We start from the raw sequence: 27,290 nt of genomic DNA, 5'->3' as shown, positions 1-27,290 counted from the left end.
GTAGAATTTTCTAAGTTCAAAAGGAGCCATAATTCTGTCAAAATCCATGTAAGTGTTATGCGCCTTTGATAGTGACCTCCTATTATCCTCTCAAATAAGTGTGTGACGTATCAACCCATTCCCTGAAATCGTTTTCGAGAAAGCAAATTACAGGCAAAAACCTAACCAGCTTAATTGTCGAGCTAGAATATAACATGCATAATCTCCACATGATCCTCTTTCCTCACAACAGAGCATTTGTACTTTTTTATATTACGACTGAAAGAGACTAAATGGCTGACGGAAAGAAAGGACCAAACATGTATTCCAAAAATCGTCTATACGGTTAGTTCGTGATAAAACTGGCTACTTGAACGTTTCAGGAATACAAATGTATGGAGAAAATAGACACATAACTCACATCAAAGAATTATCAAAATATTTATTTTATTTGAATTTCATTCAAATTGAGCATATAAAAGGTAAAAACAAAAATTAAGTAATAACAGTAACAAGTTATTTTCTGATAACAACGTTAAATGAAAATAAGAAAATATAAATAACAGAACGACTGTTTCTGTTTTGGGTTTGAGTAGTCCTCTCTCTCTCAAACAAAAATATATAAAACACAACTTTTTACACCATGACATGTCGGCACTTCAATTTTCCGTTGGTATGGCTTTTTTAAATTCAAGAAATAATTGGACTCTTTTGTAAGATTTAAACGTTATCAAATTTTTTAACAAATGGAAAGAAATACTAGACTAAAAGTTTCATAATTATTATGTATACTTAGTATCAAAATATCAGTGATATTGACCGATGTTTCACGATTGTTAAAAGCGATAAATATACCTTTAGTTTGGGGAAAGAAGTGCCTTAATGACCTTGACCTCCACCAAATAAACCTAATATCCTATTCAATGGTAGAAGTTAACCTAGAAATATACCAGCATATCAAATATCACACAACTAATGAAGGTGCTACAAGAAACTGTAAATATGTTTTGTATAAGGACGGAAAAAATGAAGGCCTAGTCGACAACTATACATGTATGTACATGGAGCATAAAAATTCCATAAAGTGTGTGCTTTCACAAGATATTCTATAAACAAAGACTAAAAGAGAACAACATAAAAGTTTATATATCTTAAAATGAATACCTATTCACTTAAAGCTCTTAACATTATGGTAACAACGCCATTTCCCGTTTTAATAAGACCATTACATTCAAGAGTGCCAAGTCTGGTCAAAAAAATCTTATGGCAACTTTCACGAGTGTGTTGTAAAATAAATTTCATTAAACTGCAATGAGGCTTATAACAAATGAAATACAAAAATAAAACATAAACAAAGAAAAACAACAACAATATGTTAACTGTTCATACTCCACAGTGAAGATGAAAATATCACTAACGCCAAATAAATGAACCTTTAACTTAATGTGACACCTAAGTCAAGCTTTGATACATGTTTTGATACACATTTATAAATGTTTTCGTCACATGAACTGTCCGCCATTTGTAAAATTAATATACTGTAAAGAAAACAAAAATAGGCATTTTAAGTGTGCCATGTTCTAACGTTCGGTGACACATGCAGGCAATAATTTGAAGCTTTTGAAACTTGGAACTAGCATATGTGTTCTGAATAAGTGGGGGACTTAAAGGGACTCCACTACTGTTTTTTGACGTGATGGGACTGAAAATAATTTTTCCAGAAAATGTACCATCTGATGTAGGTGAGGAACACCAATATTTGTGCACAATTTCAGATCATTCACGCACATTGTTTTACCAGAATAATTACCCAAATTGTAAAAAAATGACCCAAAATGAAACGCGTCACTGAAATCGTGCTAAGGAAAACATAAACATATGATTTTCAATTTATTTACATATTATATTATTTCATATATTTAATTCTGTCTAAAAAGCCCAAGCTCATTTATGTAAGAAATTCAAATGTTATGTTTTTAGGCTTTTAAACCTCAATGGAGTCCCTTTAAACTGTCGGAACAGTCTGTTAAAAGTTCAATAAGTGTTAAAATACCAAAAACTGAGTTATCAATAGTGTAAAGCCTGGTCAGGCGCGTATGTGCTGGCTTGCATGGCTCAAAATGACGATCACTTTAGCATGTTGATATACATATACATGCTAAATACAAGTGACTTTAAAACTTCACACACAATTCATTAACATTCACGTGTCTTGTAAAGCTTAGATTGTTACCTTTAATTTATGAACAGATAGACACTTATGTTCATGTCATCAATTAGGGTTAAGTACATTGAACACATAAACATGCAATGTTTGCAAACGTTTACAAACACAAACAACAATACTGCACTTAAATATATGTTGTCAAATATGTTGCGGAGGGGTAGTGGCTGGGGAGGGGGGACGTCAGGTTTGTTCCGTTTCATTTTCACACAAGATTTAATTTTCTTGAATATGTTCTACCAGATGCCTTTTTAAGCAATTTTTCGTTGGGAAAACCTCGTGACAAATTTTACAACGAGACGTGTCGTTTTCACGATGTGTTTTTCTTATGTGTCTTTTAAGATGATTACCATGGTTAGTAGAATATCCACAACGGTCACAGGTCAAACGTTTTCCCTTTCTATGTATTTTCATATGAGCTTTCAGCTCTTCTTGATTATTAAATACCGGTTTGTTTTTCACCCTGCAGACAATACACTTCAGGCCATTGCCCGAAATATGCAGAGTTTTGTGTTTCAGCAACCCACTTTTCTTGAAAAATATCTCATTACACATGTCACATTGGTACATTCTATAACCAGTATGTTTCCTTTTGTGAACAATAAGACTTTTTATTTGGATGAAGCATTTATCACAATCAGTACATCTGTGGGTACGGTTACCAAGGTGACTAGCTATATGCTCTTCCAACGAATTCTTGCTTACAAAACTTTCACCACATAGATCGCACGTGTTTGCCTTCACAGGCAAATAAAACTTCACGGGCAAGTGCAGCCATAGATCATGTCTATATTCCAAATGATGGGTTAAATGTTCTATCAATGAAGTTTGCTTTAAAAAGCTTACACCGCATATCTCGCACGATTTGGGCTCCAGCGGCAAGTGACGTCTAACATGCGTTTTATACGCCTCTCTTGTCTTCAAACGTATACTGCATGTTTTACACTCGTAATTTAATGTTTTCGAGTGTATTTCTTTGTGCTTTCTTAGATAACAGTTGTATTGAAACCCCTTGTTACATATGTCACATATGTGTTTTTTGTCCCCAGAGTGCACAGTCATATGTCGAGTTAAGTTGCCACGTTTTGAGTATGCCTTTTCACATATGGGACACGGGAAACAATACTCGTTCGTGTGAGTTCGCATATGCTCGCGAAAATTTCCGGAAGATTTAAAACGCTTACTGCATACATTGCACTGATAAGGCCTGATATCATAATGGGATTTTATATGTATCTTTAGATTTGACAATGCCTTAAACGATTTTGGGCATTTCTTACAGTGCCATTTACTTCTACGTGCATGTACGGCTTTCATATGATTCCTTAAATTTCCAGGAGACGAAAGTGTGCAGTGACATTTTTCACAAGTTACCATGTGACACGCCTTATGCTTAACTAACTCAGATTCCGTATCGAAAATTGCCGTGCAGAACGAGCAACGAAGTTTATTGCAGTGAACGACCAGGTCATGAAGTCTTAAACGAAAACTGTCTTGAAATCTTCTGCCACATTTTACACATCGTACTCCTCTTTCATCGTTTGACTTTCTGACAACAACTTTCCCTCTTGAGGTACCCATGGAAAATATTGCTGGAAGAAAAACAACAACAGAAATCATTTACCATTAAGGCAAAAACCTTCAAATGATTTCTGTTTCCCATCCCGCGACCCGGTCTTGTCAGGTTGGGCTATTTTTTCCTATCACAATTATATGGAGTTCAAAACAAATTGTGAATGCATAGCATCTTATAAAAGATTATAACCATATTTACAGTTTTCTTATGTTATTAAACATATATTCTTTTTTCTTTTTCTCTTTTTTTTGGTAGGCAATTTAATTTTTTGGGTAGCTGTGACTTTTGAGTAGGAAGCAGTAGGGAACGAGAGGGGAAACAAATATTTTAAAGTATTATTCCTATTTATAAAAACATATGTATTATAATTATTTTATTTGACTTACTGTCATAGTGAAACATTATGCCATCAAATTAAGAAAAGGTAGCTTTTCTGTAACGTATTGACGCAAGTGGAAAAATGACGTCATGAATTCGTTTTCATAACAGTTAAACGCACTTATGTGTGTCACGATTATTAAGGGACATAATATATACACCAATTAATGAATTTTTGAGACTGACTTAAATACACGTAAATCATTACCCAATCGCCCTTAGTGACAGAGAACAAATTAGATTATAAATAAATGGCCATACTCTGCCTCTGCATGTACCTTGCAATGAAATGAGTTTAAGGTATGGAAATCTGCAATTTATGACCTTATATTATTTTACAAAACTGCTTATACATAAACAAAGCATGAGGTGGTTGTAAACTTGGTTCAAGCAGCGAAATGGTTGCAACATTGACCATATGGCTACCGAGTAATGAACATTTATAAGGCCCACCTATAAAGTTTAATTATGTTACCATGTATTCTGATAATTTTTGATAAACCCATTCATTAACAAAAATTGATGTAAAATCTTTGAATTACAGAAAATCGAGGTTTTTTCCATGTTGTACGTCGAATTACAAATGTACACATTATTTTGGTGAAGAATTGTGTTTTTTTGTGGCATTTTTTTATTTTATAGTAAACAAACATATATGAGGTAAAAGGTTGAGGAAGTGTATAAGACACTCAGTTTTTACGTTTCAGCTTCCTTGCATCTAAATTGTTGAAGTTTTTGAAGATATGGACTGGTTGAAAAAACTAACCAGAATAGACACTTATGCTTGCCAAATCCAAAAACATGTAAATGGCCAGCTTATGTCTACAATAGCTTAATACCTTTGTCAAAAGCTGAAACCTAAAACCCAGTGCGTATGTTTTGTTTACTACCATTTTGCTATCTGTAGCAAGGTGTGCAACCACTTAATGTTCTGTCCCTTGATTATCAAACGTGTCTACGATAAAGTTACGAAATTTTCATACAATCTGCAAATAGGTGATGTATTATTTTTTTCTCTATCTTGTACTCGAACCATTGCTGACAAAAAAAAAGTTAGCAACCATTTAGAAATGTTGTCAAGTGATTTGCCATGCTCCCATATAATGGTGTTGTTGTTGTCATAGAAACATAAGCTCACATGCAGGCAATGAGACGAACTTATTCTGTTATAAAGCATTGCAGTACAGACAGTGTGCTTATTTGTAATGATTTAGAACTTTAAGTTGGCAGATCTTTTCAAAAAATTATGTTCATGCAATATAGTATTTGAGACCAGAGAAATGGGACAAAAATGCGATTATAATAATCTGATAATACTACAATATTTTACATTGTTACATATGAACAGACCTGGCTGTGACCTCAAGTGCCTACAGATTTCCTTCAAACTATATAAACGACTACATTAAGTACTATTTTAGATCAAAAATGTATATAATCATGTTTTAAATAACGTATTTTGGTGTTCTTTGTTTTTGTTTGAACTTTAACTGCAATGCTTATAAACTGTTTGACAAATCGCAACGTTTTGGTCCTTCCGTCAAGTCCGATGCCGTGAGGAATTACGAAATGGTCACAAAAACCAACTAGATATCAATGAAGATATTAAGAAGAATATAAATAGCATTAAAATGATGAAGACTTTCTCACCGTTCAACAGAAAATAGTAAATCACCGGTTATTTACTTTCTAATCAGCACGCCTACTTTGTGCAAATGGAGGTTTTCTTTGGAAGGGAGGTAACTGTGTTTCGCAATTATGTACTATACTGTTTGATAGTGGTTTAATGTCACTTTCGTTATATGAATAGCTACACTATGATAATTAAATGTTTTATTCTTTATTATCTTTACTTGGTTAGCTTATCTGCATGCGATAGCAACTTTCCGCATGTTCCGATATGTCTGACTCACACCGTACAATCAAATGGGCAGACAGCAGTTCAAGCGTCGACAGCTGTACCAGTATATACATGTCGGCGCAGGAAACACAATTGAGGGACGGTAAGTATTCATCTATATTAAACATATCCCAATTGTGCTCGAGTAAATTAATGTTATGGATTTATAGTCAACATCCAAAGGAGCATGCTAACAAATTTCTGGCCCTGTGCAAGCTTTACTTCATGCGAATTTTGACAACAAAACTTTCTACAATGGTGATAATTGAAAACCTGGTTCCATGGCATTGTCATGTTTCTTGTTTGTATTTGGTTTAGGCCCTTTGTTTTGTATGGTAACTTTTTAAGTAACTGAAATGCTTACTTGTAACGAAAGGACATGGCATATGTTTTATGTTTATATGGTAATGGCACAAATGTTGCAGAGGTAGATAATTAAGTAACAGATGGCCAGTATTAACATTAACAAGGCCATTATGGACCACATAGCCAACGTTAATATATACATTGCGATTAGTGAATATGTTAAAGATGGTCAACATTTATCTATACATAGCCAATCACCAACGTCACAGATATGTTAAAGATTGCCAACATTCACGTGAACTTGGCTGAATATCAACGTCACAGATATGCGAAACATGGCCAACATTTATGTGTGCATAGCTGATCACCAAAGTCACAGAAATGTGAAAGGTGACCAACACTCACGTGTTCTTGGCTGAATACCAACGTCACAGATATAAACATCCCCCCCAAAGTTAGACAAACTTTGACACAAAGGCCATAATTTGAACATTCAAAGAGATCCATTGAAAATTTCATGCCAAATATTCAAGCTCTAGCACTCAGGGTTTCAGAAAAGATGACTTTTTGAAGTTTTTACTATACTCATACATATAAAAACCTATGACCCTGATCGGTACAGGGCCAATATTTACCCCATCAACAGGCTTGTAGACGGTTCACTTCATGCTTTTTCATGCCAAATATCTTAGGTTTTTGCCATTGGGGTTTCAGTGAAGAGAAAGAAGGGCACATTTCGACCCTAAAAATAAAATTTGGTAGAAGACATCTAGATGATATTATATTTCATACCCCTGGAACTTGTAGCTTCAGGCAAACTTTTTTTTGAAATATGAATTTTTAAACCCCCTTTTTTAGACCTGGAACCTAATAATGCAACCAACTGGAACAATTTGCACAACTTTGATAGGGAATAACCCAATGTTTATTGGGTAATATCCCCCCCCCCCCCCCCCCCCCCCCGATGTGTGCCTGCTTCCTGATACTGACAATAGTTCACCTTCAACATGAGGAAACCAAAAATTTTTGAAGATTATATAAAATGAAAACAAGTAATTTCTTTTTCTTTTTTTCTTTTAATGTATCAATTTGATTATATATTATGTTATAACACAACATTTACACACATCATAATGTTTTGATGTTTTTTAAATCTAATTAAAAATAATAATTTTTGGTTAAACAAATATTCTAAAGCATTATAAAAGTCTCATGAATAAAATTATGACTAAGAATTACCAAAAAATAAAATTATAATTAGAAGAAAAACAAAACAAAAACACACAAAAAAACAACACATAAATACAAATATCATCAGAAAATATTAGGCAAGTTTTAAAGTATGTATGTTTACTATGTACATGTATATCACATTTAACTATGTCAAATCATTGTCCCAGGTGAAATATGAAATATAAACAGCTTGATGATAAATAAAAACAACGACTAGTTCCTAATACCCTTTCAATAGTAATACAGGAAACAAAATTTATACTATATAACAAAACAAAAAATTAAAACATTTAATTTAACACTACCTGCAACAAAACTACAAACAAATCCATGTAAACAAATTTATATAAACAAATTAACTACCAGTACTTGCAACAAAACTACAAACAAATTCATATAAACAAATTCATATAAATTACAAATGTATATAAACACATTTTAAAGCTGGTTGTAATGTCTCCAGATAAAAAGGGCAGAGTGTCAAAATGTAAAATTTCTATAAGGAGTTTTAAAAAATGTAAAAAAAAAAAAATCACAAACCATATAAAGCTTTACATCATATTTATAACATTTGGCTAAATTTGCTAATTTTATCAACTTATTTCTACCCCTTTACATACAGAATTTAAGGCTCCTTATGTTTACAAATGTACTTGAAAACAATTTTTACCATGTTAGAGCTGCATGCCTCCAGATGAGCCAAAATATTTCAAGAAAATCAAACTTGAGAAAACTGTACTAAGATTTTAAGGAAAGTTTTCAGTAAAATGATTTAAGATTCAAGTTATTACATGTTATTCAGAGTAATGACTGATTTAGCAGTGATTTATCACTATATTTTTTACTGGGTGACTAATGCAGCAAGGGCTATTTTTGCACATTTTGACCTCTATTTAGTAATTTACATGAATTGTATGTGCAATTTACAATGTTCATTTCAAAATATCATACATGTACCTTTAAATACATTTTCAAATTGTTCATGAAAATTAGCATGAATCTGGAGGCATGCTGCTTTATAACACAGTCTGAATTTTCATCAAAATTATATTCTTTTGAGAATCTTGTCAGCAACTTATATAACAAATTTATAATAATGCAAATTGTAATAGACAACAAGTTTATACAAGAAACAGCAACTTTAGATGCACAGGAAAAAAGACGCTGGTAAAGAATTTATGACTTAAGTCCTTCATCAGGTACGCGAATGCTCCACAATAAAAAGTAATTCAAGTATAAAATAATCATTGTGGTATAACTTTAAATTACTTTTTGTTAATTAATAATAGTTTAATTTAATTATGAAATATGCTGTAAAGAACAAATAGCAACAAGAACTGTCGGAGGACAGTAACGCTCGACTATTCGAAAATTTGTCACAAGGGTGTTTCATTGAGTATAATAATGCTTACCTATATGAATACATAAAATTGTACGAAAAGGTACAAACCCTTCAAGTTTCAATACAATCACAGAGAACAAGTGTGTGAAGTTTCAATCCATTCCCTTCAGTAGTTATGGAGATACCAGCTTACACACAAAAACTTAACCAAGAATTTATGAATCAAAAAAGGGGAATAATTATGCAAAAAAGCAAATCAGAGTTATGGGACTTGTGCCAATCATCTTAGATAATCACAGAGACCAAGTGTGTGAAGTTTCAATCCATTCCCTTCAGTAGTTATGGAGATACCAGCTTACACGCAAAAACTTAACCAAGAATTTCTTAGTCGAACAAGGGGCATAATTATGTAAAAAAGCAAATAGGAGCTATGGGACTTGTGCCAATCATCTTAGATAATCACAGAGAACAAGTGTGTGAAGTTTCAATCCATTCCCTTCAGTAGTTATGGAGATACCAGCTTACATACAAAAACTTAACCAAGAATTTCTAAGTCAAAAAAGGGGCATTTTTATGTAAAAAAGCAAATCAGAGTTATGGGACTTGTGCCAATCATCTATGATAATCGCAGACAACAAATGTGTGAAGTTTCAATCCATTCCCTTCAGTAGTTATGGAGATATCAGCTTACACGCAAAAACTTAACCAAGAATTTCTAAGTCGAAAAAGGGGCATAATTATGTAAAAAAGCAAATCAGAGTTATGGGACTTGCCAATCATCTAAGATAATCACAGAGAACAAGTGTGTGAAGTTTCAATCTATTCCCTTCAGTAGTCATGGAGATACCAGCTTACATACAAAAACTTAACCAAGAATTTCTAAGTCGAACAAGGGGCATAATTATGTAAAAAAGCAAATCAGAGTTATGGGACTTGTGCCAATCATCTTAGATAATCACAGAGAACAAATGTGTGAAGTTTCAATCCATTCCCTTCAGAAGTTATGGAGATACCAGCTTACATACAAAAACTTAACCACAGGGATGCCGACGCCGACAAATGGGTGACTGCATTAGCTCGATTATTCTACGAATAGTCGAGCTAAAAATAAAATCTTTATGACGTGGAAAACATTATTCGGGCCTGCTCAGGTTCTACATGGTATATACTGCACAATGTTTAAGCCAAGAAAATTTGAGTACTACAAATGTATCAAATGTGTCCATCATACACACACCACAAAAAAAAAGTTGATTTTTTAGAAGCCCACATTTTACATGACGTGTCTAAATTCTCAAGTCTCAGTTATTCTGTCTGTCCAAAGTTTGCAGGTTAACAGTTGGTCCTTATAATGCTATTGTTACTAAAAATAATACTTCTATATATAAATATATCCAGATCATTATCTTATTATACAAAAGTGTACATGAAAACAATCTATAACTACAAAATGTATGTCTGTAAATAGACAATAGTCTATAAATAGGGTGAATGTAAAATTTTCAAATTCAAAAGTCAGATTCTTTACTCAAACAGTAGTAAAAATTGACAAGAAAATGTCATAAAAAAACAACAATACATAATTATCATATTGGTACATTATTGTGAACTATGTAAATTGTGTAAATACAAATAGAACATTAGCTGTAATAGACTATACAAGTATAAATGCAAGAACAAAACAAGAGCACCGCTAGGCGGAGCATTATATGCCCGAAAGTGTTTTTTTTTTTTTTAGTAAGGATGAAGCATTTAAAACACATGGGAATTCGCTGTTCATCCTATAAAATTTTACAGCTGTAGGTTGATTAATACTTACGTTATTAATAATGAACTTAACCTTTGACCTTGTGACACCAAAATCAATAGGGGTCTTCTACCTTATATAGACAATCATCCTAAGAAGTTTGAATATTGTGGGCCAATTGGAACTTTAATAATGCTCTAGAAACTGTTTTCAGTATTAAGGTAAAAGTGACTTTGACCTTGTGACCCCAAAATCAATAGGGGTCTTCTACCCAATATGGACAATCATCCTATGAAGTTTGAATATTGTGGGCCAAATGGAACTTACGTTATACTCCAGAAACTGTTTTTGGTTTTAAGGTAATTGTGACCTTGACCTTTGACCTAGTGACCCCAAAATCAATAGGGGTCTTTTGCCCAATATGGACAATCATCCTATTAAGTTTGAATATTGTGGGCCAAATGGAACTTAAGTTATGCTTCAGAAACTGTTTTCAGTTTTAAGGATATAGTGACCTTGACCCTTGTCCTTTTGACCCCAATATCAATAGGGGTCTTCTACCCAATATGGACAATCATCCTATGAAGTTTGAACACTGTGGGCAAAATGGAACTTAAGTAATGCTCCGGAAACTGTTTCCAGTATCAAGGTAATAGTGACCTTGACCTTTGACCTTGTAACCCCAAAATCAATAGGGGTCTTCTACCCAATATGGACAATCATCCTATGAAGTTTGAACATTGTGGGTCAATTGGAACTTAAGTTATGCTCCGGAAACTGTTCTCAGTATCAAGGTAATAGTGACCTTGACCTTTGACCTTGTGACCCAAAAATCAATAGGGGTCTTTAACACAATATGGACAATCATCCTATGAAGTTTGAACATTGTGGGTCGAATGGAACTTAAGTTATGCTCCGGAAACTGTTTTCAGTTTTAAGGTCATAGTGACCTTGACCTTTGACCTTTGACACCAAAATCAATAGAGGTCTTCTACCAAATATGGACAACCATCCTATGAAGTTTGAACATTGTTGGTCAATTGGAACTTAAGTTATGCTCCGGAAACTGTTTTCAGTATCAAGGAAATAGTGACCTTGACCTTTGACCTTGTGACCCCAAAATCAATAGGGGTCTTCTACCCAATATGGACAATCATCCTATGAAGTTTGAACATTGTGGGTCGAATGGAACTTAAGTTATGCTCCGGAAACTGTTTTCAGTTTTAAGGTCATAGTGACCTTGACCTTTGACCTTTTGACCCCAAAATCAATAGGGGTCTTCTACCCAATATGGACAATCATCCTATGAAGTTTGAACATTGTGGGTCAATTGGAACTTAAGTTATGCTCCGGAAACTGTTTTCAGTTTTAAGGTCATAGTGACCTTGACCTTTGACCTTTTGACCCCAAAATCAATAGGGGTCTTCTACCCAATATGGGCAATCATCCTATGAAGTTTGAACATTGTGGGCCAAATCGAACTTAAGTTATGCTCCGGAAACCAAATTGCTAACGGACGGAGGGACGGACAGACAGACGGACGCCAGGGGGTATAACATAATATGCCCTTTCGGGCATATAATAATAAATCAAAAATTTTCTCTAAAGTCATTTGAGAATTAAAGAAACACTGAGGTCAAAAAGCATAAACATATAAAATTTGAAATTTTTATATGCATTTTTTAAGGTTTATTTAGGAACCAATAACCTTTGATAACCATTCAGATGAGATTTTAACCCACAGCAATGTGGAGCAGGTGAATGGTTGTCCGTACCCTTAATCACCTGACCATAGACGCCAATATAGCTGTACTATCACAGTCATTATTATCAGAGAGTCATTTACAAATCAATTAATATCGAATTATTTATAGACAGTTCTAGTGGGTACAATTGAAATTAATATTTCCAGAATTCCTCTTTTATTCCTATATTATAGTACAAAAATATTTTCAGGGTCACTCGTCCTGCAGGACAGATAGTTTTCTTAATCCAATGTACAGACAATATTTTTCTACTCGTCCTGCATTAAGGTCTCTTTTATTCTACTCATAGTTATGAGTGGACAAATGGAATTTTCAATCTCTGAGTACATGTACTTAAAAAGAACATTTTTTACTAAATATGTCCTGATGAAGACCATGATTGTGATTGAAACTAGTATATATTAATATATTACTTAAACCCACAACGTATATTATAATATGACTGTTTGCAATGTGTGACTATGATTATAAAACATGTAAGTTAGTTTGGATTTGTATGACAATTTTATTTGTATGGCTGATTCTGTTATAAAACTTGAATGTTAGTTTCTATTTCTATGACAGTTTCACTTTATTGAAAAATAAGAAAAATACAATTGCTTACATTGTGTGACTATGATTTTAAAAGTTAAATGTCAGTTTCAATTTGTATGACAGTTTCATTTTCATGATAAACTAAGAAAATTACAATTGTTTAACTTGTGTCACTAAGATTATAAAACTTGTTATGTTAGTTTCAAATTTCTATGACAGTGTCACTTTTATTATAAACTTAGAAAAATACAATTGTATAAACTCTGTGACTATGATTGTAAAAATTGCATGTTCCTATAAAAAAAATTTATGACAGTTTCACTTGTATCTTACTTCTTACACGTCCATTAACTTGACTGTTCTATCACGTGATCACTTTACATATATCACTGTCTTCAATCTTGGCCATTTTCACTTGTATAACAGTTATCCATATTATAGCTCAGTCTCTATTAAAATTTCCATTCTATGATACTTAACTCGTCAATATCTCTGATTAACTTTTATCATTGATCTCTTTCTCTGTAAAGTGTTACACATAACAGCTTTTTTTAATTTACAGTCCATTTTCCTCCTTATAAACGCATTATTGAGACTCAAATTTCAAATATAGAGTGAAGAGTGCATCTTATGAACAAATGCTACAGATAAACTGATTAAAAATTTACAAATTTTCTCTATCTTGTGATATTTTCATGTTATCTACCGGAAACACCCTTTTTACTGTTTAACCTGTATAGACATATCTTGCCTTGTGTCAGTTTCACTTACTAGTTTCACTATTATTATTTCATCCCAATGTCAGTTTCACTTTGGTGTCAGTTTCATTCTGATGTCAGTTTCACTTTGATGACTGTTTTACTAACCGCGCAAAGTAACTATCTTGTTCCATGAGTTTTTTGGGTGAATCAAACTCTAACATACGACCACTGGCCATTGTCATCACTCTGTCATACTTCATTATTGTAGAGATTCTATGCTGTAAAAACAGAAAATAAAACCGTGCTCATTAGTATATAAAGCGCATTTTATCTGAAAATTTAAGTAAACCTTCCAAACATGGAAAAAATAACAAGTATTTACACATTTGAATACAATTTGAATACATGCTTTAAACTAAATAATTTTTCAAAATATGAATTAAATCATATATGCTATTCTTAAGGTAAAATGATATAATAACAAAACATTTAACATGACAAACAGTTTTGACATTGCTACCCTTAGAAATGCTTTTACTTTTTCTTTCTCAAAGGCTTTACATTTTTGGTGTCATGTTGCAGTTTCTAAAATTTTACTCATTGACCAATTACTGGAATTTTATTTTGCTTCTGTTACATTTTGGTAATAAGTACAATTATAATGATTTAGTATTTTTCTTGGAAGTCAAAATACTCCATTAGTTTACATTTTGCTACTTTTATGACAAATATCTTTACATTCAGTGCTATTACTCCTGGTGAAATAAGCAACTAACTCTAAAACCATTACTCAAATGTAATAAAACTCCTGGTTGCTCTTTCTAAATAGCAAAAAAAAATATTTGTTTAAGAACCATAATGTGCCTTTAAGAAAAAAGAAACAAATTAAAATTATAAAATCATCATCAAACAGTTTTTTCTGTCCAAAAATGGTTAAGTCATATATTCAAACATTTCAGCACATTAGTGTAACAGAAAGTACGAGGTAAATAAACATAAAACTTACAGCAATTGTTATAACAGTTTTATCTTTGAATACTGTCCCTATAACCTTCTGTAATTTGTTATCTGTTTCAAGGTCAATACTGGCCGTGGCCTCATCTAGCACGAGAATCTTGTTCTCGCGTAGAAATGCACGTGCCAGACAAAACAACTGTTTCTGACCTATACTGAAATTCTCACCTCCTTCAGACACTTTTGAATCTAGAATATAAAACATGACACGTATATATGTTATACTGTGCTTTCCATCAACAGATTGATTCGCTTAATTATCAAACATTCATTAAATCTTATCTGTAGGCTTTATAATCTCTTTGAAACATGACCATTCAAGTGTTTAAGAACAGACTATTAATTTATCTAGAAAGGTTGAATGTAATGGTTTGTTGTTTGTTTTCTTGTGTGCGCTTTTTTTCATATCTTATTTTTTTTTATGGGGGGGGGGGGAGGAAGGTGTGGGGTGTGTTTAGGGAGGTTTACATCGCATCAATACAGTATATGTCATATGGCCATTTTCCAACTTTACTGGAGGAAGGATACCTCTGGTTCCCATCTGTACATTATTTCAGGCACAAACAGGCATCTGAGTAGAACCAATGTTCTATAAGCTAGCTGAATTATGGTCTGGATTAATTATAATCACCTGGAATACTTTCTAAATATACTGCATATGTATGTCATATACCAAGTATGCTTAAAATTTGGAATAATCCATTTGTTTTGAGATTTTAAATACTAGAACTGTAAAACTAAGCTGCCAATATTACAGTACAATCAGACAAAATCAACATTCAGTCCAGTTTGAAAACTATACTGCTGGTTCAATAGTCTACAGTACAGTTACAGGTGATAAAGGGACAACACTCTTGGATCAACTAAACTGAATAATTCTCTTAAGATTTCTCTCCCTTTGAGGAGGTTTTGTTTCTCTGTCATAATTTAAAGAAATCTCTCATACCAACATGTTTTTTGGTGATATTGAAAAACAAATATCCATTGAAAAAACATTGAAAAATGTAATTTCTCCAGATATAAGAAAGTGGATCGCAGTTATATACATTATATACTATACAAACCTAGTTTATTAGGCAAGGCATCTATGGTGTCCTTAAGTTGTACAGACTCCAAGGCTTTCCATAACTTGTTATCGTCCATCTCACCTCCAGGGTCAAGGTTATATCTACAACAAAATATGGCAAATACAGTACCTGGTATATAATATAACAATTATTCCTTTAAAAAATAATCAGAATAACCATTGCAATAGCTTGCAATAGCTTATAGCAATGCTAAAAAAGTTAAATTAAAGTAGGGCTCGAACCCATGAACCCTGGGTTGAGAAAAGGCACCTTAACCACTAGGCCACTACTCCCCTTAATTTAGACTTTGATTTCAGACACAAAAAGTATGATTCTTATTTGTTTCTCCAAGGGAATTTGTTCTTCATATTTTGTTTTTTTATGTAATTTAATATGAAAATATCTGACCAATCATCTTTGGACATTAATCAAACCAAACAAGAAACATGTTGTACATAAATTAAAATAGGAAAATGAAAATTTTAATAACTTGCCAAAAACACAAAACTCTGAGTCAAATTATTAAAATACAATGTAAAAAGCGCTTCAATAGCAAATTTACATAATTTATAGGAGTAAACAATATAAGTCAAACAATAAATTGATGTTAGAAATCAAATCTTAATAAACAAAGCTATAGATAACAAAATACAGGTATAAATTTCCTTTTATAAACACACATTAAACTTCCTTAAAAAAAAACCAACTAAAAATAAACAGTTTAACTTTAAATACATGTGCAATGTCTTAAACAATGCAAAACAGCTTACTGTTCTTATATTAAAACAAAAGAGGACAGATAATATTAAAACATGATTTTGAACCAAATAAAGTAAACTAATGCTTATGTATCTTGTATGATAAATGCCACAGTAGTTGTCATTCAGGATTTTTTAATGAGAAAAAAATTATAAAAATAATAAAGAATAATAAGTTTTAAATATATCAAACTCCAATTATACTTACTTAATTCTTAACCTGCTAAATTATTGACATGGCAGTTCATTCCAGGTTTACAGGATTTTAACCCTTTAAGTGCTGGACCCAAAATATTAAGTATTTGCCACCAGTATAGAGCCAGGCCAGCCTGCACATCCGTGCAGTCTGACCAGGCTCTATACTGTTGGCTGACAAATTTTAAATATTCAAATTGATATCCCTAAAATTGATAATGGACAGTCCCAAAAAATGGTAGTGGGACAAGTCCATTTAAAATATTCAGCATGTTCAGGGTTAATACAGAAACTGAGCTATGAACAGAATAGAACCTAAAGAGACTGCATGAATAACTAATATGCTTTGTATTGGTGCAAAGATAAATTACGTTCAATTCCATTAGGCTAAGATATAATGCTAGAAATAAATGTATACACAATAATTTCAAAAATAACAAATAAAACCTCACAACCCTGCTTTCAAGAGGCTCCGAGTACTGACCTGATTGTCCCAGTAAATAATATCGGGTCTTGTGGTATTATGGCAAGTTTAGACCGCAGTTCTGGAAGCGCAATGTTTGATATATTTTTACCGTCTATAAGTATTTCCCCTGCAGAAATCTCTATCATACGAAATAAACTCAGGGTAAGAGATGACTTGCCACTACCTGTACGACCACATATACCAATCTGGAATTATAATATATCATAGTTATACAATACACTCACTCAGATACAATAAAACTTGTATCACAGTTTTGAGGCCTTTTTTATTGAAAATGATTCAAATTTAAGCAGTACCCCTATAAATGCAATGTGCGTTAACTGGAGTGCAGGTATCAATTACCACTGGTAGGAGCAGTAGTCTAGTGGTAGGACGCGCGATTAGGGATCGAAAGGTCCCGGGCTCAAACCCCACCAGGGGCACTGCTGATTTCCTTGAGCAAGAAATTAACCTGCGATTGCTTCACTTCACCCAGGTGTAAATGGGTACCTGCGAGGGTGGTATAATTCCGTTGCGCCAAATTGTCGGCTGCACTAAGCGTAGTTAAAAGACTCCCCAGGGAGATTGATAGATAGATACCAGTAGCCCGATGACCAGGGGTAATAGCTGTTAAGTCGGTGAACGTGCGTAAGCATGAAACTTAGACTATAAAATTCAATTACTTTACTTTACTTTACAAGTTAACGCATTGTATGTCGATTGTCAACTATTGATTATCTTAATTTTTTCTGGAGTTTATTTACTGTGATGACAGGGAAAGGGATTATGATAAAAGTCATCATATTCAGATGACCGTACATTTGTTTACATTTTTTTTCTGGGGTTTACTTACTGTGATGACAGGGAAAGTTTTTGGATTTTTTGCCAATGATTCAAAAAGACTAGGTACATCAAAACACTAAGCAATCTAATTTATATGCCCCTTCATACAAATCAGATGGCCTCGTGTTTCAATACTTTTTCTAGCAGTATGAAAAAGGATATCAATAATTAATTTTTTTAACTTCAGCAAGAGTGGACAAAAGTTATGTGTCATCCACCAATACAATTTAAAATCAAAATGTCTCCAAACTATTACTTTTTGGGAGACTAGAGAAGTCAAATATAAAGATATCCCTACCAATATATCAAAATTACATATAAAATACATAAAATCATATATGATTTTAATGTGAAGATTTAATTTCTACTTTATAACATCATCTTTTAGATACAGTTCTAAACAAATAAGTGGCGGCACAACGGAGTGGTTAACATGTGAGACTAGTAAGATAAGGTTAGCTCACCCTGTGGGTTTAACCACATCACTTGCTAGCTATTGATTCCTGTACACTCATTGCACAGAACTAGCTAGTTTGCAGGAACTTATTCAAGAATGTCTCTGTAGGCTTATATAAGATCCTACACAATCAAACTGAAACAAATTCTGTAAAAAACTAAACTAAAGATACAAAAATAAAGTTGATACCTTTTCTCCAGGGTTTATGATAAAACTAACATCATTTACAACAGGATCTAGATTAATATCATAACATAGACTGACATGTCTAAATTCTATCTCTCCTACTGTAGGCCAACACTCTTCTTCCACTGGTTTTTCTGAAAATATATGCATTTACTGATGTTCTAGTATTCAAAAGTTAACCTATTTTTAAAAACTTGAAGTTTTATTTTTTCTTAAGACTGCTGTTGGGATTTTTTTTTTAATTCAGAAAAAAGAGGCTATTTTAGATTGGGGCCTTATGATAGGATGAAATGCCGTGAGGGAAAGTGTGATAAATCAAAGAAAGGGTAAAATATGACATCACACACTACCAACAGAGAATGCAACATTGCAATTTCAAATTTAATTGCAATTTAAAATGCAATATTAGCAGAGGAGACCTGTGCTGACAGCTCTCTGTCTATCAGTCAGTAAAATTTATCAACAACCTGATCATAGCTAGTAACTTTAACACTTTGCTTCATAAATGTGTGAAACAATGAATTTTCTACCCCCCCCCCCTTCAAATAGTGAAAAAATGTCGTATTTGGGCCCCAAACACATGTTTTTGTTTGAAAAATGTTGCTAAAAAAAGTGAGCACTTTTTCGGCGCCACCCCCATCATGAGCTCCTTTATGACTATATAGTGTAGCGGAAAAAAAATCAAGGATAATTATAAGGGAAGATTAACATGGTAAAAAGAGACAATGTTAAATAACTAACACATGAGGACTGCTTACCATCTTCAGTAGTTTCAGTTTTGAGCTGTGTGTATTCATCTACACGTTCCACCGCATTCATCATCATTTCTAATTCAGTTGAATTTCTTACAATCCAGTTCAAATAATTTGACACCTGAAAAAAAAACAAAGCAAAAAATAGTACATTTTTACAAGTAAAGCCTAGACACTAGCTGCCTCCTTTGAAACTAAGTGTAAGCAGCAAATAAAGCAGGCCTAGTTTTCCCCATCTGCCAAGGACACTTACTCTTCAGTGTTTTTAAATCATACATTCAACAATAGAACCATGATGGGATTAGATCACAGACCTAAAAATCATTGCTAGACAAAGTTGTAATTTCTACAATAAAGAAAAATAGGTCATTTGGTTAGTTCAAGGTCATTCAATGTCAAATTTTGATTTCAAACACTAGTGTTTCAATGTTTAACAGGGTAAAACGATGACACTAGCTGAATTACTGAATTTTTTTTTTTTTGGGGGGGGGGGGGGGGAGGGAGTGGGGGAAGGGGGTCAGGGTTAACATCGCACCAATACAGTAAATGATTGTCATGTGGTGACATTTCTGGTTAACAAAGACCTCAGGTGTCCTTCTGTGAATTATTTCAGTCACTAAAGGGCACTTCAGTAGAACCACAGATGTTCTGTAAGCTATCTGGATAGCTTCCTCACATGAAAAAAAAAAATTCCCTGTTGGGATTTTAACAAACAGCAGTGAGGGCCAAGTGGTTTGAAGTCAACAGCCCTCACCACTTTGCCACAGATACCCATCATTGAGACCTAGCTACTTAATTACAGTGTATCGTCATTGTACTCTTTTATTATTTGAATATAAAATTGACGATGAATATTCAATTCAAAATCTTTTTTATCATTAATTTGTTTGTTTGTTTTGGGTTTTACGTCACATCGACACAGTATAAGTCATATCGCGACGTTCCAGCTTTACTGGTGGAGGAAGACCTCAGGTGCCCTTCCATGCATTATTTCAGGCACGAACGGGCACCTGAGTAGAACCACCGACTTAAATTTCGTAAGCTAGCTGGATAGCTTCCTCACATGAAAGAATCCAAAGTCCCTGTAGGGATTCGAACCCACAGAGGTGAGGGGCAAGTGGTTTGAAGTCAATGACCTTAATCACACGGCCACGGACCCCCTTTTTATCATTAAAATAGCTAGAATATTATCAAATGAACAAAACATTAATAAATATACATTTATTATCTTATTTATTTATTCATATATTTATGCATTGTGTACTACATAAGTACACAATACAGTCCTTTATTCACCACTGATTTAAATAAGTAAATACCAATGAAACAAAACCAAATAGTATTACATGTAAATCTTTTTAAAACTTGTCTCTTTTTTGTGGCTATTTTACATAATCTACACTTTACTTCCTCATTATACATGGGCAAATATGCCACTCTTTTCCTAATCAAAAATTTTTATCTTAAAACATTTAACTTGAAGGTTTTCATGATAAATTATCTGACATGGTTGTGCAAAATATTGATGGCTTCATAAATGGACTTTTAATAAATATTTCTGTTGATAACCTTATTTAGCTTACACTTTTATGAACTTAATATCTGTTAAATCATGGATTTACAATAAGTTTGTGCAATGACAGACTTGCAATAAATTTGAGTGATCATGAACTTGAATATCTTTGTGGTTACTGGGCTTACAATAATTTGTGTTATTTGTGCAATAGTGGATTTGTAGTAAAGATATATGACAATGGACTTGCAATAAATCTGTAAAGCTGTGTGATTATGGACTTGCAATTAAGTTGTGTGATAATTGACTTACAGTAAACTTGAGTGATTATGTACTTGCAATACATTTGTGTGAAAATGGACTTACAGTAACTTTGTATGATTATGGACTTGGAAAAATCTGTGTGGTTATAGACTTGGATTATGAACTTGCAATGAATATGTTTGTTTAAAGGACATGCAATAAAGCTATTTGAATATGGGCTCACAATAAATTTATGCAATATGGGACTTGCAAAAAACCTGTGTGATTATATACTTGCAATAAATTTGAGTGATTATGGACTTACAATTAATTTGTGCAATTATGGACTTACAATAATTCTGTGTAATTATAAAGCTGCCTGGTTAAGGATTTACAATAGATTTGAGGGAATTTATATTGACTTACATCAAATCTGTGTGAATATGGACTTGCAATAAATTTGTATGACTACGGACTTACAATTAATTACATGTACATATAAATTTACAATAATCTATGCATTTAAGGACTTTTGGATTCTACTAATATTTACAGACTTTTGATCAAGATAAATCTTTTTTGAACCCTTCTGTTATATAATCTGATAGAAAAAGAACACTGATTTAGTTGAACACAAATGGAAGTTACAGGCTCGACAATTGCTCTTATTATTGGATTATCAGTAATTCTGGGACTGCTTTTATTCCTATTCATTTTTTGTTTGAGAAGGCACAGAATGTGGACCAAACAAAAGGTGCAGTTAACAAAGGAATTGAATGAATACTGTGAAGATATATCTGTGTATGAAAATGATCCTCCTAGTCCTGGTAGTGACAGAAAAGTGTATGATAATGACCAAACCAGTGCTGGTAGTGAAAGAAACATTCATGAAAATGACCATCCCAGTACTGGAAGTGACAGAAAAGTTCATGAAAATGACCCAACTGGTATTGGTAGTGACATGAATTATGAAAAAGATAAGCCCAGTAATGGACATGGAAATGACCAACCCGGTACTGGTACTGGCAATAAAGTTTATCATAAGGTGAAGACAGGGTCTGATGATGCCACAGAGGCTGAGAGTCACATTGATGAGACTGATAATTTAATTGTACATGTTCATAATGAAGAAAATGAGGAAATGATAAAAAATGAAAAATTTGCAAACATCCAGAGCATGGAAACTGACCAGGGCAAAGCATCTGACCATAAAGACTTAACCAACAACATAAAGTTTGCTGATTCGATTCACAAGCAAGATGCGCATAATATTGAGGAAAATTGCCATTTAATAACTGAAAATGATCATAGCATAAACACTGACCACAACTGTTCATTTACTGACAGTGATGCAGGAAGTGATTATGATAAGAATACACAGGAAAATTAAAGGAACTCCACTGACCTCTAAAGAACTAAAATACACCATAAAATTTGAAGATTTGTAAAAGATAACAATCAAGATACATATGCCCTGAAATAAATTGAGAAGCATATTGTTTGTTCTACATGTATTTCTTAGCCTGATTTGAGTGAAATTTTTTGCCATTTTTACATTAGAATCTTTTTTTTAAAAAAAGAATGGTGTGAGCAAATAATGACAAATAATGACACAAGTAAATGCTGCAGACCTTCATCAAAATCACCATTAATCTCGAAACAAAAAATTCCAGTCTCGTCATGTCAAAAAAACTTCAGTGGTGTCCCTTTAAAGTGGCATGCCAATAACTTAAGAAAAATATACATATTTTTATTTATATTCACAATACAGGTGTAACTTTGAATGTTCTATGCAAAATAAACAGAATTTACAACATCAGTCACCAAAATTTTACCTTTTTTTATAATGAAACCATGAAAATTTCTCCATTTTTTTAACAAATTAAAATGTATTTCTGCAGGAAATAAGTACCATAAGATATATCTAATTACTTTAATTGTACCAATGATATCCTGTTTTTACTCAAAAGAACAATTTTTTCATCTACCCCTCTCCCCCCACCTCCCAAAAATAAAACAAAATACCCCAACGACAACAAAAGAACAACAACAAATAATATAACTGGAGGCAGACAAGTTAATTGCATACAAACAGGTGACTTGTTTCTTGTTTTGTCATTTATTCTTTGACAAAGGCATTAAAATTTGATATTTATTATATTTTGAAGTGACAAGAGGAAAATAAAGATATCTTTTATCATTAAAACTTCCTGTTAACCATAAATGATATGGCTTTTTTGGAGAAGATTTTATTTAAATTTATTTTGATTACAAGGCATAATTCAAAACAAGCAACTATGAACAACTAAGAAAATAAAAATATTAAAAGGATTCCAGTGAAGTATTTTGATATGACAGGACTGGAAATATATTTCTTCTTCAGATTTTAGTACCATTTGATGGATATGATGGAAGACTGAACCAATAATTTGTATGAAGATTATTTCCTAACTCAATTTGTCAAGAATGTTTGTTTTAATTTTGTAAAATGAACTTGCATGTTTACCATGTATACGGCTAAGAATCAATTTGATAGTCAGTTTAAATCTGTGAACATTACTTTATCGACTTTTACATATTTTACAGTTGTAAGTACCCTAGTTGATACATGTAAGGAAATATAAAATTAAATGCTTTCAGGCTTTTGAATCTAAGAAGAGTTCCTCTAAGTACCTCAGATGTGGAGGTTCTGTAACATTTGAGCTGCTTCATGACAAATCAAACATAATGTGTCTGCGATCAGCATGGTGTGCATCAGCGCAGTCTGATCAGGATCCATGCTGTTCGATTACAGACCCTATAACCAGTAAAGAAACTGAAAGCGAACAGCATGGATCCTGATCAGACTGAGCAGATGCGCAGGCTGGTCTGGATCCATGCTGGTCGCAAATGCGTTATGTTGGTTTTGTTGTGACGCGGCTCATTTATCTAATAGATCATTGTTAAGGTCAAATAGAAACTTTCTAGCTTTACAGGTAGAGGAAAACCTAAAGCACCCCTTTTGCATTGATTGAGTACACCTTAAAAGAACCACAGACCTTCTGTAAGATGGCTGGATAGCTTTCCAGCATGAATGTATCTAATCTTGACAATATAAAATCTTACTCTGAGGTACTGAGAGGCAAGTGATTGTAAGTCATCAACCAATGAGTCAATAACATTAACTTCAGGTGTTATTTCTGAAACAATGATGTTAAATGTGACCAAGTGTGTATGTTTTGTTGGGTTTTGTGTTACACTGATACAATTAGTTATACGGCTACTTTCCAGTTGGAAAGGACACAAAATCAATAACAACAAAACAACTATTGTAGAGTACACAGCTTAAGCTTAAAGCTAATATAAAGGCATCAATTAAACTGACAAAGAAATAATTGCTTTCTTCCACATAAAACACAGCCCCCCCTCTAATCGCCCTCCACCCCCCCCACCCCCCTCCCAAAGATGATTACCGAAACTGTTGGCAATCAGTATAAATTGTAGTGAATAAGTATTTTGTATGGAAGTCAAAATACTACTTTGTTTATATTTTACCACCTTTATGACACTTTAATGCATGTTCAGCGCTACATTTTCAGTTGTTAAACATCTAACATGCTCTTAATCCATTATTCAAACACTATTTGACATTTCTAAAGAATTAAAAAATATTGATTTCAGAGGCATAATGTGCCTTTAAATGAGTTGTGGGTTTAAGCCATACTTAGTCAACACCATTTAACTTATATGACACCAGTTTCAAGTTGAAAGTGAGTAAAATAGGTTGGCAGAACTTTATTTCACACTCAATCTTTAAAGCTGCATGCCTGCAGATGAGCACAAATATTTCAAGGAAATCAAACTTGGAGAAAAATGAGAAAAAGAAAAAATTTTTTTTTAAAGTAAAAAGATTCAAGTAATATTTTACATGTTATACGGGTTATATGCAATTAATTACTGATTTTGATGTACAGGTATAAATCATAACTTTTCTACTGCATGAACTAGGCAGTAAGCTCTATTTTTGCATATTATGACCTTCTTTTTTGGTAATTTAGGTGGTTTGTAAAAGACGTTTGCAAATACTTTCTTTGTTCACTTCACAATATTTTACTTTAAATGCACTTACCATTAAAGCGTATGCAATACACAGTCCTATAAAAGCAGGGTCTGTATTGCCGGCAAGACCAGCGGTCAAACTGGCCACAGATGACACAAATACTAATATAGCACCCATATAATCCTGAAATATATAAATCAAAATAATGCATGTATTCAAACTCAATTATTACAAGAAAGTAAAAAAATTTGAACGTGGATATCGCATGTAAAACTTCAACCAACAATTTTCAAAGTTCACAAATGGTCATAAATCAGTCAATATTCATGCCTTACAAAGTGACAATAAAATTTTTTTCTGAAGACATGTTTCATGTTTAAAGCCAACACCTTCAATATATCTAATAATTCCATAGTTTGGTCAAAATTCATCCTAGAGTCATGTGCCTTGGAGAGTTATCTTAAATTATGATTAAAATTGTAAGCATCTACAGGGGTTGACAAGATATTTCTTTGTACAAGAAGTTAAACATTGAAATTTAACCAAAGTGTTATTCGGACTCTGATACTGACTTGGGTAGGAAAATGCCACAATTTTTCGAATGGTCAAACTTAAAGACAACAAAGGGCCATAACTCTGCTAAAATATGATCAAATTACAAATTTGGCAATAACATGCACCAAGCACTTGTTATTGATGACAATCATTCTCTGAAACCTTTTGAGAAATTGAGCACAAAAGAAAATTGTTAATGTCTACTAGTCTGCAAACTGGTTTAAGAAGACAATTAACATAATAAATAAACTCAAGAGTATATTCTCACCTTAGTGCAGTAGCGGGTTAACACTTACATAATTAAGTAGAAGTTAACCTGTTACTGCACTATGGGGACAATATATGCATATTGGACATTACAAATGAGCCGCGTCATGACAAAACCAACATAGTGCGTTTGCGACCAGCATGGATCCAGACCAGCCTGCGCATCTGTGCAGTCTGATCAGGATCCATGCTGTTCGCTTTTAGTTTCTCTTCTTGTTATACGGTTCGTAAGGGAACAGCATGGATCCTGATCAGACTGCGCGGATAAGCAGACTGGTCTGGATCCATGCTGGTCGCAAACCCATGTTGGTTTCGTCATGACGTGGCTCAAATAAAGAAAGTCAGTGTATATATTTACCAATCTTATACCCAGCCATCTGTTAGCTGTCTGGTTAAACAAGAAAGGTAGGACATTATTGTCTATTGCACTTAGAGCAATCTGTCGGAATCTCACCTGGGCTCTGTAATACACAATATAACATAATGTTAGTAAGGCATTTTTGTTTTTTGTTTTGTTTTGGGTTTTACGTCACACAAACACAGTATAGGTCATATCGCGACGTTCCAGCTTTACTGGTGGGGGAAGACCTCAGGTGCACATTCTGTGCATTATTTCAGGTACAAACAGTCACCTGAGTAGAACCACCGACGTTCTGTAAGCTAGCTGGATAGAGCAAGGCATATATGAGTTAAAAGCTAAATAACAGTAAAGGTAATATTTGCATATTTTGACATCTTTTTGATAATTTACGTATGTTTGCAACTTGTAAATTACCATCTTTGATCTCTTCAAAGTATTTTACTATTATAAAATGTTTTCAAAATTTTTATGAAAATTAGCATGAATCGGGAGGCATGCTGCTTTAACATAAAGGTAATTAATTTTTACTTACTTGTAAGCCCTTATTGTCATCAGACCATTCAAAGTTTCTGACAAATGTGAAAATATAGGAGATTTTGTTACACTGTCTAAACGCTGAAGTTCTCTGAAACAATTGAGAAGGAAAACTGTAAAAATGTAATGAGTGGCTTAAATACATTGTATAGTAACAATTAGATACTCTCTGTTTGGTAAAAATAGTTTCACCTTTAAGCTGACAGGATGATTTTCATATCAGCATTTGTTTTTTACTAAGTGTCATTTTTTAATATGCCCGTAAAGCAATATTAACCTTTCCTTACTTAAGCTGTAGATAGATAGATAGATAGATAGATATTTATTCAGGCTAATGTACTATTCTAGAGCCAC

The 27,290-nt window shown here is 33.1% G+C and overlaps 2 protein-coding genes across 2 annotated transcripts in view; both read right to left on the bottom strand.

Moving 5' to 3' along the window:
• Nucleotides 1-404: 404 nt before the first annotated feature.
• Nucleotides 405-5,920, bottom strand: LOC132739110 (zinc finger protein 62-like). Its single transcript, XM_060726761.1, has 2 exons — nucleotides 5,808-5,920; nucleotides 405-3,795 (listed from the first exon to the last, which is right to left on the bottom strand). Exon 2 carries the CDS (start codon nucleotides 3,782-3,784, stop codon nucleotides 2,420-2,422), a length of 1,365 nt encoding a protein of 454 aa, XP_060582744.1. The 5' UTR covers nucleotides 3,785-3,795; nucleotides 5,808-5,920; the 3' UTR covers nucleotides 405-2,419.
• Nucleotides 5,921-13,244: 7,324 nt separating this feature from the next.
• LOC132739113 (ATP-binding cassette sub-family C member 9-like) overlaps nucleotides 13,245-27,290 on the bottom strand; it is a 57,999-nt gene continuing 43,953 nt past the window's right edge. Inside the window, exons 26-34 of the mRNA XM_060726765.1 lie at nucleotides 26,935-27,027; nucleotides 26,400-26,502; nucleotides 25,289-25,402; nucleotides 19,431-19,545; nucleotides 18,676-18,806; nucleotides 17,205-17,392; nucleotides 15,765-15,868; nucleotides 14,693-14,889; nucleotides 13,245-13,964 (exon numbers count right to left, since the gene is read on the bottom strand). Of these exons, the coding sequence (XP_060582748.1) occupies nucleotides 13,827-13,964; nucleotides 14,693-14,889; nucleotides 15,765-15,868; nucleotides 17,205-17,392; nucleotides 18,676-18,806; nucleotides 19,431-19,545; nucleotides 25,289-25,402; nucleotides 26,400-26,502; nucleotides 26,935-27,027 (1,183 nt within the window). The 3' untranslated portion in view covers nucleotides 13,245-13,826. The remainder of the gene's footprint in view (nucleotides 13,965-14,692; nucleotides 14,890-15,764; nucleotides 15,869-17,204; nucleotides 17,393-18,675; nucleotides 18,807-19,430; nucleotides 19,546-25,288; nucleotides 25,403-26,399; nucleotides 26,503-26,934; nucleotides 27,028-27,290) is intronic.

The sequence above is a fragment of the Ruditapes philippinarum genome, unplaced genomic scaffold, assembly GCF_026571515.1.
Source record: "Ruditapes philippinarum isolate M1 unplaced genomic scaffold, ASM2657151v2 ctg1016_1_1_1_1, whole genome shotgun sequence".
NCBI classification, from domain to species: domain Eukaryota; kingdom Metazoa; phylum Mollusca; class Bivalvia; order Venerida; family Veneridae; genus Ruditapes; species Ruditapes philippinarum.
Note: the sequence above shows the minus strand (reverse complement) of the source record. Positions and strands in the feature narration are given on the sequence as shown.

What these genes read in the sequence shown, in the direction of transcription:
- LOC132739110 (XM_060726761.1), bottom strand. Translation starts at nt 3,784, where the DNA reads ATGGGTACCTCAAGAGGGAAAGTTGTTGTCAGAAAGTCAAACGATGAA.